The 17,134-nt window shown below is 42.7% G+C and overlaps 2 protein-coding genes across 2 annotated transcripts; both read left to right on the top strand.

Annotated features, from left to right (window-relative positions):
* Nucleotides 1-1,023: 1,023 nt before the first annotated feature.
* On the top strand, nt 1,024-3,846 carry LOC128589767 (gamma-crystallin D). Its single transcript, XM_053596472.1, has 4 exons — nt 1,024-1,083; nt 2,067-2,141; nt 2,242-2,484; nt 3,510-3,846. Exons 1-4 carry the CDS (start codon nt 1,024-1,026, stop codon nt 3,780-3,782), a joined length of 651 nt encoding a protein of 216 aa, XP_053452447.1. The 3' UTR covers nt 3,783-3,846.
* A 7,437-nt stretch (nt 3,847-11,283) lies between these two features.
* Nucleotides 11,284-13,994, top strand: LOC128590601 (gamma-crystallin F). Its single transcript, XM_053597946.1, has 3 exons — nt 11,284-11,315; nt 11,416-11,658; nt 13,656-13,994. The coding sequence occupies exons 1-3, from the start codon at nt 11,307-11,309 to the stop codon at nt 13,926-13,928; spliced, it is 525 nt and encodes a 174-aa protein (XP_053453921.1). The 5' UTR covers nt 11,284-11,306; the 3' UTR covers nt 13,929-13,994.
* The last annotated feature ends 3,140 nt before the right edge of the window (nt 13,995-17,134 follow it).

The raw sequence follows: 17,134 nt of genomic DNA, 5'->3' as shown, positions 1-17,134 counted from the left end.
ATGATATCCATTTTCTCAGCTCCCCCATGAGTGAGACCATGTGTCTTTCTATGCTTGAATCATTTCACTTAACATAATGACCACCAGTTTCATCCATGTTGTTGCAAATGACAGGATTCTATCCCTTTTTATGGATGAAAAACATTTGATTGTATACACATACCACATTTTCTTTATCCAGTCATCTGTTGATCTCTTGATGAATGGATAAAGAATGATTTCAGTTGATTCTGAATCTTAGCTATTGTGAATAGTGCTGTAATAAACATGGGGTGCAGGTCTCTCTCTTTTTTTTTTCTTTTTTGTCATTGTTGTTTGGCAGGCCCGGGCTGGATTCGAACCCACCAGCTCCGGTGTACGCGGCTGGTGCCTTGGCTGCTTGAGCTCCAGGCGCCGAGCCTGGTATCTCTTAAAGATACTGATTTCTTTTCTTTTGGATTTATAACCAGCAGTGGAATTGCTGGATCATATGGTAGTTCTATTTTTAGTTTTTTGAGGAACTTCTACACTGTTTTCCATAATGACCCTACTATTCTATATTCCTACCAGTGGTATACGCTGTGCCTGTGCTCCCCTTTCTCCTCATCAGCATTTGTTACTTTTTACCTTTATAATAACAGTCCTTTGAACTAAGATAACATGATAATTCACTTGATTTTGATTTGCATTTCTTTGCCAATTAGAGATGTTGAGCATTTTTTATACACCCTTTGGCTATGTGTATGTAATAATAATTTTACATTTGATTTTTATTATTCTTGTGATTTTAATTTTTTAATTACAATGATGATTTTTGTTCTTTAGATTCTGGCTGTTTATTTTCCACTATGTAAACATAAGTAACTTCCCAAACACATACATTAACATAGTGGCTAATAAGAAGCCAGAAAATCATATTGCACATGGCAATCAATTAATAAATATCATCATATAAAGATTTATGACTGAAAGACAAAGCAAAGAACTTCTATGGATCAACACAGGACTGTGAATAATTCTCCCAACATGAAAGAGGCTAGACGCATGGGTCATTTTCCACTCCCGTGCTCTTTCCAGTCCATCAAACTGTTCTCTTCCAGGCCAGTAAGTACTTTCTAAAGTCTTCCTAGAGTCCAGCTTCTAGATATTTATTCCTTCCTCTCCCTACATCATTCCAGCCATAGCTCCCCTTTGTGTTCATGGAATTAATTTCCTCTGAGTCAAAGGTTTTGTTTACTCTTGTTAGCCAGAGAATAAAGATGCATTCTAGGTCCTACCAAAACCGGATTTCTTAGGAATTTGGTTTTATTTTATATCAAGCTAAGAGGTAATCTGTGTTTGTGTTTTAAATGTATTACTTTTGCATATTTCCTCAAATGTAGATGGTTCCCTTTTAGTTCTCCTTTCTGCGATTAAGTATCTTACAGCTATTTTTCCCTTTCAAATCACAGCACCACCTTTAGCTAAAAGCAAAGCATCTAATTCTCAGTCAGTCTACTTCTAGGCAGGACTGCAACAAAGTCAGACCCCAGCTGCCTCCTTAGACATCTGAGTATACTGTGCTTTTTACCATACTCAAAGTTGGAAATTCTGTGCATTTCCTTGGTAAAATATTCCCCTTTCTTCCATTCTTTAATGGTGAAGTATTTTTAAAGGACCAACTTAAAATTTTCAATATTCATTTAAGCCCATTTCCTTCCTGTTAACAATCAGTATTCAATATTGTGGCGCATAAGTAAATGGTAGATTAATTTACATCTATCTTATTATGTGTCTTTGCTTTTTTTTTTCTCTCCCTCACTTACACTTTTTTGTTTTCCCCTAACCTATACAAATAAAAGCGTGGACTATACGTGAAATGGCTGAAGGTCTACTTCTATTATTAAATAGACAATGTCCCAAATTGCTTTTTTTCAAACAGTCTCAATAGCATCAGCCAGTGATAGCAACCCGAATACTCCAGAAAGAATGGGACCAAAACCCACAAAGAGTCCCGTGGACTATGACAGCAAAGAGAAAAAAAGAGAATACAAAAATGCCCCTGCTCCCCCCCGCGGGCCCCTTTTGTGTGGTTCCTGCCAACGCAGCAGACCTCCTGCTATATAGACCCGCTGCGCCGCCGGCCCCACACGCTCCACTCCGCGCAGCCAGCCATGGGGAAGGTGAGCCCGGCGGGCGCCCAGGGCCCCGGGAGGGTGGCCTGCACTCGGGCCCCCGAGGCCGGGTCAGGCCCTTGAGCCCTCGCCTCGCCTTGCCTTGCAGATCACCTTCTACGAGGACCGGGGCTTCCAGGGCCGCCACTACGAATGCAGCAGCGACCACCCCAACCTGCAAACCTACTTGAGCCGCTGCAACTCGGTGCGCGTGGACAGCGGCTGCTGGATGCTCTATGAGCAGCCCAACTACGCGGGCAGCCAGTACTTCGTGCGGCGCGGCGACTACCCGGACTACCAGCAGTGGATGGGCCTCAGCGACTCGGTCCGCTCCTGCCGCCTCATCCCCCACGTGAGTCCAGTTACATATGAGTACTGAGGCCCTGAGTGCACCGATGGATGGTTTCCAGTAAAGGGTAAACGTTTGAAGGAGGGCTCATTCACAGTAACTGAGAAAGTTTGAACAAAAAGAAAAAAAAGCTATAGGGGATAAGGGCAACATACTTTGTTCCCCACAAAAGCAAAGTGTTACCCAGATGCTAATTAATCAAAATGTCTGAACAAGTATTTATTGAGTAGGAATGTCTTGGCAGCCCTGAGGAATATATCTATCGGAGAAAAACCACCAACACCTAGCAAAAGAGTAAGTGCTAGATGAGAAGGCAGTTACTGGGCACTACAGGGTAATCTGTTTTAAGGATTTCTCTTTTTTGCTTCCCCCATTGAATATTTTGGTTTTCCCCACCCACACAAATAACAGTACTTTCTCCCAGAGAACAACATAGATGCTTTCTACATGTGCCACATAGACCTAATATCTGTGTTTTAAAACACTAAAGTTTATGAAAATATAGTCCTTGGACTTACTCATTTTTCTTTCTTGTTTTTCTTCATTCTCTTCATAAATTATTAACTGACAATTAGTTATCTAAAACCTAAGATGTTTAATATTTTATATTTGATCATATTTAAACTCACTTATATTTTGAATGTATTTTATTTATATTTTAATATATCAATATATTTTATTATTAAAACATTTCTTCAAAAGGGCAAACAATTGTAATAAGCAGTTAAGGGTGTGGGCTTCTCTGGGATACTGGGTACTGAACAGAAAAGATAGTTCATCCTGGGAAACATCTGAACATACCAAGAGTGAGATTTCCTTTACAATTCATTCAGCCATGCTTTATGACCTTGAAAAGATGCTGAATCTCAGCCTCCGGTAATGAGGAGCTTATAAGTATTCAGAATTAATTAGTTTGTACCATTGATTTCAAAATGGCTGGAGCTGGTTCTCACCAAGCTGGACTACCGAATTCGTTGGAATTGTTTCATGGTTTGTTTTTCTCCTTTTTCCATTTCTGGCCGTGCCAGGCTGGCCCTCACAGGATCAGACTCTACGAGAGGGAGGATTACAGAGGCCAGATGATAGAGTTCACAGAGGACTGCTCGTCTCTCCAGGACCGCTTCCACTCCAATGAGATCCACTCCCTCAACGTGCTGGAGGGCTCCTGGGTCCTCTATGAGCTGCCCAACTACCGCGGGCGGCAGTACCTGCTGAGGCCCGGGGAATACCGGCGGTACCAGGACTGGGGGGCTATGAATGCCAGAGTGGGCTCTCTGAAAAGAGTCCTAGATTTCTATTGAAATATGTTCTCCTTCATCGCTTCTCAATCTGGAAACTAATAAAATATTTTGTGTGTTCCTGGCATTGATTTGCCTGTGTCTTTTCTTCTGTCCTTCCATTTTATTAATTTATATACAGACTGTGCAAATGACAACCAAGATTCATGATATGTAGGTAACAAAGAAAATTCTCAAACGAAAATATACCTTCATTTTAAGTAGAACTTTACGGTTTGCAAAACAGTTTCATAATACATTATCTCACCTGATTCTCTGAAATATAAGCAAATTGCTGCTTTAAACCAGATTATTAGAAATCTATTTGGATTTCAATTTTTCTCCGAGGAGGGAAGATGTTCAGATGGTGTGATCTGGTTTTTAAATCAGGGATTCTGAACCTGAGTACCATAAGGGGCTTTTGAAGATTTTTGAATCCCCTAAAACTGCATGCAAAGGTCAAGTTCGCAAATCTCTGTCAGTCTCACTGCAGAGAGGGCCATGTGACACTCTTCCAGCCATTGAATTCTAAATAGAGGAATGCTGATAGGGAGAACAGATGGTTCTGGAAAAACTTCTGCTTTCCTAATGACAGGAAGCAGATGCCCCTGTGCCATAGTTCTCTCTTATATTGGTCACCTTACCCCCAAGAAAGGGCAACTACAAGGGAAAGGCCAGGAGGACTGTAGAGATGCTGGCTTCCATGTGGTGGAAACTCTGAGCAACCTTTTATCTTCAGACATCTCGTGATGGGAGTAAAACAAACCCACATTTGTTTATGCCACTGTAGCCAGCTGTTATCTGCAGTCCAATGTATATTCTTAGCTGATGTAATGTATACATGTATTCAGGAGAGAGAAAGACAAAGGGAAGGAAGGAGAAAGGGAGGGAGAGAGGGGAGAGAAAGACCAGAAAGAAAGAACTGTGGCACCAGGGGCATCTGCTTCCTGTCCTTAGGAAAGCACATGGAACAGTACAGTCACAGACAGGGAGATGTTGAACACGTGTTAGACTTGGAGCTCATCTAACCTAGATAACTTACTTTACGTAAGGTAAACTCAGATCTCACTGTAATGTTACATAGTTACTAATAGAGGTGGCATCCAGAATCACAGCTCAGAAATCACTCATTTTCTATTATAAAATCAGGAAAGCATTGTCAATAACCAACTAAGAATTGAGTTAAATACTGTGTATTGGATAATCCAAATCTGTGTTCTCTCTCAGCATACACACACACGGTTATTTATGTTTATATAACCATATATATACATATACACACACACAATACACTTACATGTGAGTGTCAGTCTACTGTAAGGTTATAGGGAAGTAGAACACTATATTAACTTATATTGCCTCTTTTCCCACCTTTGTACTCTCATTGCTAATCTTTTAGAAAAGAGGAGCATGTACATGCTTAGTGACTAATCTATTATGGCATTTCCCTGGTTAAAAACCTCTGATATTTCTCCACTGCCCATCTAATTTCTGAGAACCTGGCCCCAGCCTGTCCACTTCATGTCCTATTACCTTTACAGTCACGCTTTACCCCATCTCACTTGAATTCTCCAAGTATACCAAACACTTCCACATCTCTCCCCCACCTTCTCCCTGGTGAACTGCTCATCCTTCAAAGTCAGATCTACGTACATTCATGCTAACTCCACAGACCAAAATGGATCTGGATCAGAATGCTTAGACTGAAAATGGCAGCAACTCTGTCTCAGACAGGTAAGCAATATGGAAATCTGCTAGCTCACATGACAGGAAGTCCTGGAAGCACAGGGTTTAAGGACAGTTGATTCAGCAGCTCAACATTATCATCAGGGGCCCAGGTTTTGTCTGCCTCCGGTCTTATTTCCATCTGCCTCATCCTGAATCTGGTAACCACAGGGTAGTTGGTGGCTACAACTTGGGCAATATACCAGAACAGCAATCTTTGCCTATAGCACAATTGTGCTCAGAGTACAAATTCCCAGGATTGAAGAGGACATTAAAATAGTATCAGGTTCTTGAATGTAAGCTTTGGTGGAATAAGGAAATCCCGAAATGGAGTGAATTAAGGGAGAAAGAGGGAGGAAGTCCAAGGAGAGAAGGGCACTAATAATAGAAAAAAGTTTTTAAGATGTCAATTCTACTATTCTTTTATTTTTCTTTATAAATTAAGAGGACTATAAGACATTTAAAATAAACTTTGTTTTAGACACTCTTTAATTCCATGATAATACCTGAAATTCACCCCATTTAGGGGGGCAATTCAGGTGGTGCTATTCTTGGCTGCAGATAATATCTATTATTGGTAAACTTTTACACTGTTTTGTGATAATAAAGGAATGGAATGTCCTAAGAGCAGAAGAGGAAGAAATGTGAACTAACTTTGGAGACTACTTCATAGGAATCCATCCTAAGACACAAATTCTAAACATGGAAAAATGTTATATACAAACTATCACTCAAACAATATTTAGAATAAAGAACAAGTGGAGGCTCGGTGCCTATGGCTCAAGCAGCAAAGGTGCCAGCTACATACACCTGAGCTGGCGGGTTCGAATCCAGCCCAGGCCTGCCAAACAACAATGACAACTACAACCAAAAAAATAGCCAAGTGTTGTGACAGGTGGCTATAGCCCCAGCTACTTGGGAAGTGGAGGGAGGAGAATCGCTTGAGCTCAGGAGTTGGAGATTGCTGTGAGCTGTGATGTCATGACACTCTACCCAGGGCGACAGCTTGAGGCTCTGTCTCAAAATAAAAAAAAAAAAGAACAAGTGGAAATTGCCAATTTCCTAATAGCAAAGGAATAATAAGGAAACTATAGCAAATGTACTTAATGAATGCTTTATTAAGAATTATTTATGAGGCTGGGTGCGTTGGGTGGCACAAGCCTATAATCCTAGCACTCTGGGAGGCTGAGGGGAGTAGATTGCTTAAGCTCAGGAGTTTGAGACTAGCTTGAGCAAGAGTGAGATCCTGTCTCTAAAAATAGCTGGGTGTTGTGGAGGGTGCCAGCTACTTGGGAGGCTAAGGCAGGAGGATTACTGAGCCCAAGAGTTTGAAGTTACTATGAACTAGGATGCTATGACATTCAACTGAGGGCAAGGTGAGACTCTGTCTCAAAAAAGAAAAAAAAAAAAAGAATAATTTATGAAGTGGTATCCAGAAAAAATATTTGTCATATTCACTGAAGTTGAAATTTAATTTGTGATGAACAGCATTTGCATACTAAATATTAAACTTTTAAACTGAAGTATAACAGAGTTTTAACTGTTTTAAAATGAGCATCTATTGCTTTCTTTGTTCCAAGTTTTTTTTTTTTTTTCCTTTTTCACCCTTTTTTTTTTCCTGACTTTGAAGTAAAACATTTTTGTCACAAAAGTGCTGAGAAATAAGCCCGGGCGCAGTGGCTCACTCCTGTAATCCTAGCACTCTGGGAGGCTGAGGTGGGTGGTTTTCTTGAGCTGGGAAGTTTGAGACCAGCCTGAGCCAGAGTGAGACCTCTAACTCTTAAAAATAGCCAGGCATTGTGGTGGGCGCCTGTAATCCCAGCTACTGGGGAGGCTGAGGCAAGAGGATCACTTGAGCCCAAGAATTTGAGGTTGCTGTGAGCTGTGACGCTACAGCACTCCAGTAGGGGCAACAGAGTGAGACTATATCTCAAAAAAAATGGGGAGAGCTGAGAAATAAAGAAAGTAATAAAAATTACCCATAATTCTACAGTTTATAGAAATAAGCACAGAATAAACACAGTCAACACTTTGATTCATACAATTTGGGGCATACATGTATACTTCCCTGTTCATAACATTTAAAATGTTTTGTAGTTTACTTTTTTATTTTTTGAGACAGAGTGTCACTATGTCGTCCTCGGTAGAGTGCCATGGCATCACAGCAGCTCACAGCAACCTCAAACTCTTGGGCTTAAGCGATTCTCTTGCTTCAGCCTCCCAAGTAGCTGGGACTACAGGCGCCCACCACAACACCCGGCTATTTCCTGTTACAGTTGTCATTGTTGTTTAGCAGGCCGGGGCAGAGCTGGAACCCACCAGCCTTGGTGTATGTGGCTGACACTCAACTACTGTGCTATGGGTGGAGAGCCAGTAGTTTAATTATTTTTTTTTCTTTTTCTTTTTTTTTTTTTTTATTGTTGGGGATTCATTGAGGGTACAATTAGCCAAGTTAGTTTAACTATTTTTAATTTCTTTTTTCTTTTAGATTTTGTTTTTATATAATTTGCCAGAAAAGCACAAAGAATTCCTGTATGCTCGTCATCCAGACTTCCCATCATACCCCATTTGCTTTACCTTTTTTCCTCTCTCTCTTTCTGTACACATACACATATTTTTTCTGAACATTTGGGAGTCTGTTGCAGACACGATATGCCTTTTTTCTTTTTCTTTTTTAAATGGCATGTTAGAAATGACGCCCCTTTTATCCATATGTAGTATAAACATTTTCTTACAACCACAATACAATTATTGATACACTATTTGATCTCCTAGCTTATTAATATGCCATTGTATACAAACCACATTTTGATTGTCCATCCGTTAATGGATATTTGGGTTGCTCCACCTCTAAGACGGCTATTGTGGATATTGTGGCTATGTATATGCACAGAAGTGGAATTACAGGATCATATGACAATTTTATTTTTAATTTTTTTGTTAATATTTTTAATTTTTTGAGGCACTCTTGTACTATCTTCTTAAGCATCTACACCATTTTACACTCCCACCAAGTGTACAAGTGTTCCAAATTCTTTGCATCCTTACCAACATTTCTTATTTTCTGGCTTTTTTTTAATGGTAGCCACCCTAATGGGTGTGAGTGATATTTCACTGTGGTTTTGATTTTAATTTCTCTATTAGTAATTTTTTCAAATGCTTATTGGTCATGTGTATATCATCTTTGGAGAAATGTCTATTCGAGTCCTTTGTTTATTTTTTAATAGGGTTATTTTGAATTATAGGATTCCTTTATATATTCTGGATATTAATCCCTTACCAAATACATGATTTGTAAATATGTTCTCTTATTCTACAGGTTGCCTTTTCACTCTGTTGATTCTGTCCTTTGGGGCACAAGTTTTTAATTTTGATGAATTCCAATTTAATCTATTTTCTTTCCTTTTATTGCTTGTGCTTTTGGAGTCATATCTAAGAAATTATTGTTAATTCAATGTTCTGAAGCTTTTCCTTATGTTTTTTCCTAAGCATTTTATACTTTTAGCTCTTAAGTTTACATCTTTGACTCATTACAAGTTAATTTTTGTGTATGGTATAAAGTAAAGGATCCACTTTGTTTATTTATTTATTTATTTATTGGCCTGGGGATATTTAGTTTTCCTACCACCATTTATTGAAAAGACTATCCTTCCCCATTAAATGATCTCGGCATCCTTGTTAAAAATTATTTAATAATATATTATGAGGGTTTTTTTTTTCCTGAACTAATTTATTTTACTGGTCTATTGTGTCTCTCCTTATGACGATACTACGCTGATTCGATTACTATACTTTGTAGTAAGTTTTGGAATTAGGAAGTGTTGAGTCCTCTAACTTCATTTTATTTTTTTCAAAACTGTTTAGTTTATTCAGGGACCCTTGAGATTCCATATGAATTGTGGGATGGATTTTTTAAATTTCTGCATAAGAAAATCATTGGGATTTTGATAGGACTTGCATTAATTCTGCAGACGCTTTTGAGTAACATTGACTTTTTAACAATCTACGACATAGGAGGTTGTCTTATTTATTTATGTCTTTAATTTCTTTCAGCAATACTTTGCAGTTTTCAGTGTGCAATATATTTGGAGTTTTTTTTTAACTTAAGATACGGCAAGATTTTCCATATCCTTAAATAAATTCTTTGAGAACATGATTTTTGGTAGCTGAGTAGCATCTCATCAAGCACATGTTTCATAATTTCTTTCATGCCTTATTTTGACATTTTATTTGTATTTAATTTTCTTTATTGTAAACAGTGTTCTGATAAAATACCACTGTGCATAATCTTTGTATGCGTCTTTTATCATTTCCTTTGAACAAATTCCTAGAAACAGAAATAGAAATTTACATCAAAGGGGTGAAGATTAAGAGTTTTTAAATATACACCAATAGTGCTTGTTTTTATACAAGACTATGGTTTACTGCTTTTGTTTCCAAATTTTCCACAAATATTAGAAATTTTAAAAGAAAAATATTAATGTTTTGGGGATCACATCAAATTTGTTCAGGGAAAACTATTTTTTAGTATTAGGAAGCAAGTATCCAAACTGAAGAATCAGACAGGTTGCATCAAGGTTGTTCTAACGCAGTGATTCTAAATAGGGGCAGAGAGGGTGGGGGGAGGGTTTGCTTCCTAGAGGACATTTGGCAGTGTTTGCCTGTCACTCTGGGGAGTGATGCTACTGGTCCCTAGCAGGTAAAGACCAGGCTGCTGCTAACATCCTGCGGTGCATTTTGGGAGAGAATATTTTGGGCCAAATATTTTGGGCCAAAATGTCAAAATAGTGCTGAGGTTGAGAAGTCCCGCTCTAAAGAGAGCAGAACACCAGGAATTGCTGGGGATCTTGTGGGAAGTGACAACTTCAGTCCCCCTTATTAACAGCCTTAACTGGAGAGCCACCAGGTTTTTGCCCCAGGGTGAGGAAGGAGGAATCTTTGTAAGACTGTGGGATTTGAAATGCGTTATAGCTGCGTGTCATCTTAGATTTATCAGCAGCTAGAACCAACTCAACTTTGCCCTTAGTTAGCAAAAACGTTAGTTACATTAAAAGGAACTGGTGTAATAACCCCCAGTGGGTCACCTCGCCGGTCTCCAAGCTGAGAGCTTCACTGCCTGTGCTTCAGGAGGCACACTGCTCTGTCCTGGGAGGTGTCCCTGATGGCCTAGGCTCCTGGGGACAGTGCTGAGGCCAAGTGTTTAAACACGACTTCCTTGGGCCCCAACCTCCTGTCATCCCATCCCGGTATTAACTATCTGATACCCTGCTTATTAGCAGGTGGCATTATGGAGAGGTTCTCTTAAGCAGAGGAAAATCCCATTCTACTTAAGCGCCCTGTGGAGAATCCAAGTTCACCCCAAATGTTTCACGTTTTCAAGTGAAAAAACCCGCTATTTTAAATGCTGTCCATTTAAATGAAAATAGCTATTTTAAATGCTGGCCTCAGACTTAGTCACTACCTTATATTGTTACTCAAATTTAAATTTAATTTTTTTTTAATTAATTACAATTATTAACTTGTTAAGCACTTGCTTGGTTCCAATTTCCAAAAAAAGCTCTATTTAAAGGCCCGAGGGGCACTAAGTGACATGACAATTTTAACCAGATCATCAATTTGAAAGCTCTGGAGAGTCTAAGAGAAAACATACAATAAATCCCCCACCACTGTCCCCACAGTCATTATATAGAACAGAAAGGGAGAAAATGCCCCTGCTCCCCCCCGCGGGCCCCTTTTGTGTGGTTCCTGCCAACGCAGCAGACCTCCTGCTATATAGACCCGCTGCGCCGCCGGCCCCACACGCTCCACTCCGCCCAGCCAGCCATGGGGAAGGTGAGCCCGGCGGGCGCCCAGGGCCCCGGGAGGGTCGCCTGCACTCGGGCCCCCGAGGCCGGGTCAGGCCCTTGAGCCCTCGCCTCGCCTTGCCTTGCAGATCACCTTCTACGAGGACCGGGGCTTCCAGGGCCGCCACTACGAATGCAGCAGCGACCACCCCAACCTGCAAACCTACTTGAGCCGCTGCAACTCGGTGCGCGTGGACAGCGGCTGCTGGATGCTCTATGAGCAGCCCAACTACGCGGGCAGCCAGTACTTCGTGCGGCGCGGCGACTACCCGGACTACCAGCAGTGGATGGGCCTCAGCGACTCGGTCCGCTCCTGCCGCCTCATCCCCCACGTGAGTCCGGGCGCCCTCGAGTCACAGCAGAGATCCGGATGTGGGGTTCACACTATGGGCTGGGGATGGGCGGCAGCCTTCTCTCTTCTGGCTCTGGGTTTTCTTTTCCTTCATTAACATCTGTAAGGGTTCCTTGCGCTGAAAAAGCAGGTGATGCAATGCTTTCAATGGGACGTTTCCTTGTACTTTGCTAAAATCACTTCCCCTCTACTGGGAAGAAGGTGTGTCCGTGCCACAGGCGATGAACGAACAGCAGCCAACTCCTTACTGTCGGGGGCTGTAGGCTAGTCACCTGGCTGTTTCTTACTTTCTTCATCTGTAAAGTAGGGCTGCTGAGAGTAGCTCATTTCCAGGGTAGCAGTGAGGGTGAAAGAAGGCACGTGGGACAGGCGTGCTCGCGCATACACACACACACACACACACACACACACACACACACACCCCTGAGTGTTAATTACTTTTCTGGACATCCAGGGTCTCTCAGGTCCTGCCTTCTAATTAGGAAAAACAAGTAACCAACAATGAGATTCCAACAGCTCGTGCAAAGCCCACTGTTACCCAAACGAAGCCCCAGCAGCCTGGAATCCACAGCTAAGGGTTCTCTAACTTAGCTGTCAGAGAGTCCTGCGGAAAATGCACCTTGTTTGTGAAGTTTGAGACCCCCTGGGGAGGTTTAATGGCTGCATAGGATCCACTCTGGCATCCGGAGCCTGAAAACTGGTTTCCACTTTCAAATTCTGCTCTTCTAATTACGGACTGTGAGCGCCCGTCTTTAGTTTTCTCATCAGGCGCAGAACGTGGCTTTCTGTGTGCCAGCCTATTGGGAAGATCAAATGGGGTACAGCACGGAAGTCCTCTGCAAACCAGAGCATGTTGACCAAGCGAGACACCTTAGTGGCAGTCATTTATACCTCAGAATGGACTTGCTTATGAGAATCTTTCCTGCAGAGGGTTTTAATGGTGGCAGAAGGAACGAGATGACAAGGGAAGCACAAGTGCTCGGGACAGGAGAGACAGGATTAGCTCGGGACAAAGAGCCTAACTTTCCATTTTTCTAAAGGTTTTACACTCTGGATCCTGATCTTAAACTTCATGATCTTAAACTTCCATTTTTCCTTTTTACCTAAAACTGATTTTCAAGAGCATACGCATACGTAAGAGCTCAGAACTGAAACCTGATCTTTCTGACAGCTCCTGCCTTTCAGCGTTTTAGAGCAGCAGGGCTTAAAGCAGAAAGGCAAGGATTAAGGCAGGCATCCTCAAACTTTTTAAACAGGGGGCCAATTCACTGGCCCTCAGACCGTTGGAGAGCCGGACTATAGTTTAAAACAAAAAACTATGAACAAATTCCTGTGCACACTACACATATCTTATTTTGAAGTAAAAAACAAAACAGGAACAAATACAATTCACACCGCTTCATGTGGCCGGCGGGCCGCAGTTTGAGGACGCCTGGATTAAGGCATTGCCTGGGCTGGACTTTCTTCCTGAATTGCCACCCAGCTGTGCCTTACTTGGCTACAAGCAATTCAACTTCCTCCCTCTCCCACTTCTTCTAATGCTATTGAGATTAAAAATAATACCTTTTGCCAGGGATTTGTCTTTTCATTTTAATATCTAATTATTTTCTATTGTCATTCAAGGAGAACCCCAGACCACAACAACCTTTGAAAGAGAGAGTAAAACAAATACTTCAAAATTGTTAATATAAAATTGTACTGAGCAGGGCCAGAGTGCATGCTTCACCTAACCTGGGGTACCAGAAAGCACTAGGGAGCATCATTCAGATGAAAGGAATGGTGAGTGGGGCCCTCATGAGTTCCACAGAGTACAACCTGCTCAACTGTACACAGCAGCCCTGGTGTTGGCAAGTCTCTCTCTTTTAATCTGGTCACCTCTGATAGAGAAAAGATAAAGAAATGCCCATTCCCCAGGCTTGCTGCTAAAATGAGGTCAGGCTTTCTGACTTCTCCTCCTGTGCTGGTGCTGACACCCAGGCCAGCTCCCACAGGGTCAGGATCTACGAGCGAGAGGACCACAGGGGCCAGATGGTGGAGATCACCGAGGACTGCTCCTCTCTTCACGACCGCTTCCACCTCAGCGAGATCCACTCCTTCAACGTGCTGGAGGGCTGCTGGGTCCTCTATGAGCTGCCCAACTACCGCGGGCGGCAGTACCTGCTGAGGCCGGGGGACTACAGGCGGCACCACGACTGGGGGGCCGTGGATGCCAGAGTGGGTTCTCTGAGGAGAGCTGTGGATTTCTATTGAAATACTTTTATTCTATTGTCTTCTCCATCTGGAAGCGAATAAAATATTTCCTGTGTGTTTCCTGCAGTAATGTAGTCCTCTGTTTCTTTCCACCTCCTTGGAAGGGCTCAGCGAAAACAAAGCTAGGAACCATGCGACTTGCATGTGTCAGTGGAAAGGGGGGTGCGAGGAAGCAGCTAAGACTCTGGGGTCAGAATGCCCGGGGCCAACGCCACTAACTAGATGTAGGTGTTATGTAACTATTTAGGGGGTCTTGTTGAGGACTTGGACCTTATCGATTAGTGTTTTTTCAAAGTATCAATAATGGGTTAAAGAGCAGTGGCATCAGAATCACCTGGACTATTTGTTAAAATTTAGATTCTCCCACCCCAGGTGATTTTTACAGAAAATAAAATTTGAGAACCACAGTTCTAAACCTACTTCCTTGTAGTACAGAATTACATCCCAGACTCAGCGCCTGTAGCACAGTGGTTAAGGCACTAGCCACATGCACTGAGGGTGGCAGGTTGAAACCTGGCCCAGGCCAGCTTAACAACAATGACAACTGCAACAAAAAATTAGCTGGGCATTGTGGCGAGCGCCTGTGGTCCCAGCTACTTGGGAGGCTGAGGCAAGAGAATAGCTTAAGCCCAAAAGTTTGAGGTTGCTGTGAGCTGTGGTGCTACAGCACTCTACCGAGGGCAACATAACAAGACTTGGTCTAAAAAAAAAAAAGAAAGAAAGAATTACTTCCCAGGGTGGCACCTGTGGCTCAGTGGGTAGGGCACCAGCCCCATATACTGAGGGTGGCGGGTTCAAACCCGGCCCTGGCCAAACTGCAAAACCAACAACAAAAAGAATTACATCCCCAAAGATGAACACCTCCATTTCAGACACTGGGAAACAATAAAATCTTTGTCTCAGAGAGGCCATGGTCTAGCAGAGGAGCAGAAGATAAAAAAAAAAATTTAAATAATTGTCCCAGTGGCACAATGGGACTCGGGGAGAGAAGAGGCAGAAGGTCACAATGATTGTCTGAATCTTTTACAATGTTCCAAAGGCCACTTTGTCCATCACCAGAAAGGACTTCAAATGTTCTCCATACCATACTGAGATCTTGAGCAACTACAAAAACACCACGTCAAAATCCCTGTGGTGAAATGTGTAACATTTAGTGGGAAAAAGAAAATTGAAACAGACTCATCACAGATATGTGATGGCAGTCTAACACAGGGATTTGAACTCTAAAATATGCTAGGAGTTAGCTCAAGTTTGAATCTCAATGTCATCTTGCATCAGTCAGGCAAGAGTCTTAGGTTGGGTTCCCCCACACACGATCATAAGCTAAGGATTCAGAAGAAGGTGATTTACTGGGGAAGTGATTCCAAGAGAAAAAGTGAAGGAGAAGGGAGCCACCCAGCCTGATCTTCTGAGAGCCCTGGAGCACGAATCACACCTCACACTCTCCTGCTTTGAGGCAAAGGATCTGGGTGCTTGTGTTCCCAACCAGTCCCCTCCATCACTGGCCATGGGGGAAGAGGACACAACTCTTTTGGAGCTTTACAACTTTCCTTAGTGGCAAGAGACAATGTGTGGAAGTTTGTGGGGCAATCACTAGCTGCCAAGCCTGAAGAAGGGGGTGGGAGGTCTGAAGTCAGGGAGCTGCTAAGGAGGGCCCCAGGGGATCTGGGCAGGGTGTACTTGGCAGCAGTACAGCATCATAAAGGGTCTACCTTGGCTCAGTGCCTGTGGCTCAAGCGGCTAAGACGCCAGTCACATACACATGAGCTGACAGGTTTGAATCCAGCCCGAGCCCATCAAACAACAGTGACGGCTGCAACCAAAAAATAGCCAGGCGTTGTGGCAGGTGCCTGTAGTCCCAGCTACTTGGGAGGCGGAGGCAGGATAATCACTTGAGCCCAGGAGTTAGAGGTTGCTGTGAGCTATGATGCCACAGCACTCTGTCCAGGGTGACAGCTTGAGGCTCTGTCTCAAAAAAAAAAAAAAGGGTCTATCGTATAAGGCGTGAGGTTCATATGGTAAAGTAACCATAAACAATTAGTACAGTGCCTATTCACCAAGTGTCTGTTATTACTATCAGGCTCTGTGAATTTGGGTGAAATAGTTATAGGTTGGTAGAAATGTACTGAACTAGGGCGGTGCCTGTGGCTCAGTCGGTAAGGCACCGGCCCCATATATCGAGGGTGGCGGGTTCAAACCCGGCCCCGGCCAAACTGCAACCAAAAAATAGCCAGGCGTTGTGGTGGGCGCCTGTAGTCCCAGCTACTCGGGAGGCTGAGGCAAGGGAATCGCTTGAGCCCAGGAGTTGGAGGTTGCTGTGAGCTGTGTGAGGCCACGGCACTCTACCGAGGGCCATAAAGTGAGACTCTGTCTCTGCAAAAAAAAAAAAAAAAGAAATGTACTGAACTAGTCCTGTCCGCTGGGGAAGACAGCATGGCACGTATGAGGGACACACTGAGTAATTACATTGGATAAAGCATTAGGGACTCAGAGGGAAGAAGTAACAGAGTCAGATGCATAAGGGCAGAGTTAGGAGGAAATGACATAATTGATCACGTATTAACGGAGACAGTAGTGCTATCCTTAGAAGGGTCATAGGGGATGTCTAGAACATGAGCTCCAAAGCAAAAATTAAAAAGAAACACAATGAGTACAAGGAGTTAAGTGAAATATACAAAGCCGTCTAAAATCCAGAGAAGCATTAGTATGTCCTGAACAGTAACGCCACTGCTTCATCCACAAGCAGTACGGCCACGTTCTCAGACCAGGAATCTGAAGAGCTTATTGTACAGGAATCAATACGAGTTGTTTAAAGTCTTTACATTCTCACTGCCACTCTTTCTCTCATTCCTTTCCAGGGTGCTCAACTTGCGGGTCACAACCCCTTTGTTCCATTTGCAACAACACGGCAATTAGAAAGGTTGCAAACCACTGAAAGCCATGGCAATAACTTGAATCTGTGACCTACATTTTCCAGCTTTCTTTAAAAAAACAATTTTTTGACTGGCTGTGGTGGCTCACACCTGTAATCCTAACAATCTGGGAGGCCGGGAAGGGTGAATTGGTTAAACTTAAGAGTTCAAGAACAGCCTGAGCAAGACCAAGATCCCATCTCTACTACTTGGGAGACGGAGGCAAGAGGATCGTTTGAGCCCAAGAGTTTGAGCTATGATGACAGCATGACACTGAACCTCAGGCAACACAGT

This window comes from Nycticebus coucang, chromosome 7 (assembly GCF_027406575.1).
Source record: "Nycticebus coucang isolate mNycCou1 chromosome 7, mNycCou1.pri, whole genome shotgun sequence".
In the NCBI taxonomy this organism is placed as follows: Eukaryota; Metazoa; Chordata; class Mammalia; order Primates; family Lorisidae; genus Nycticebus; species Nycticebus coucang.
Note: the sequence above shows the minus strand (reverse complement) of the source record. Positions and strands in the feature narration are given on the sequence as shown.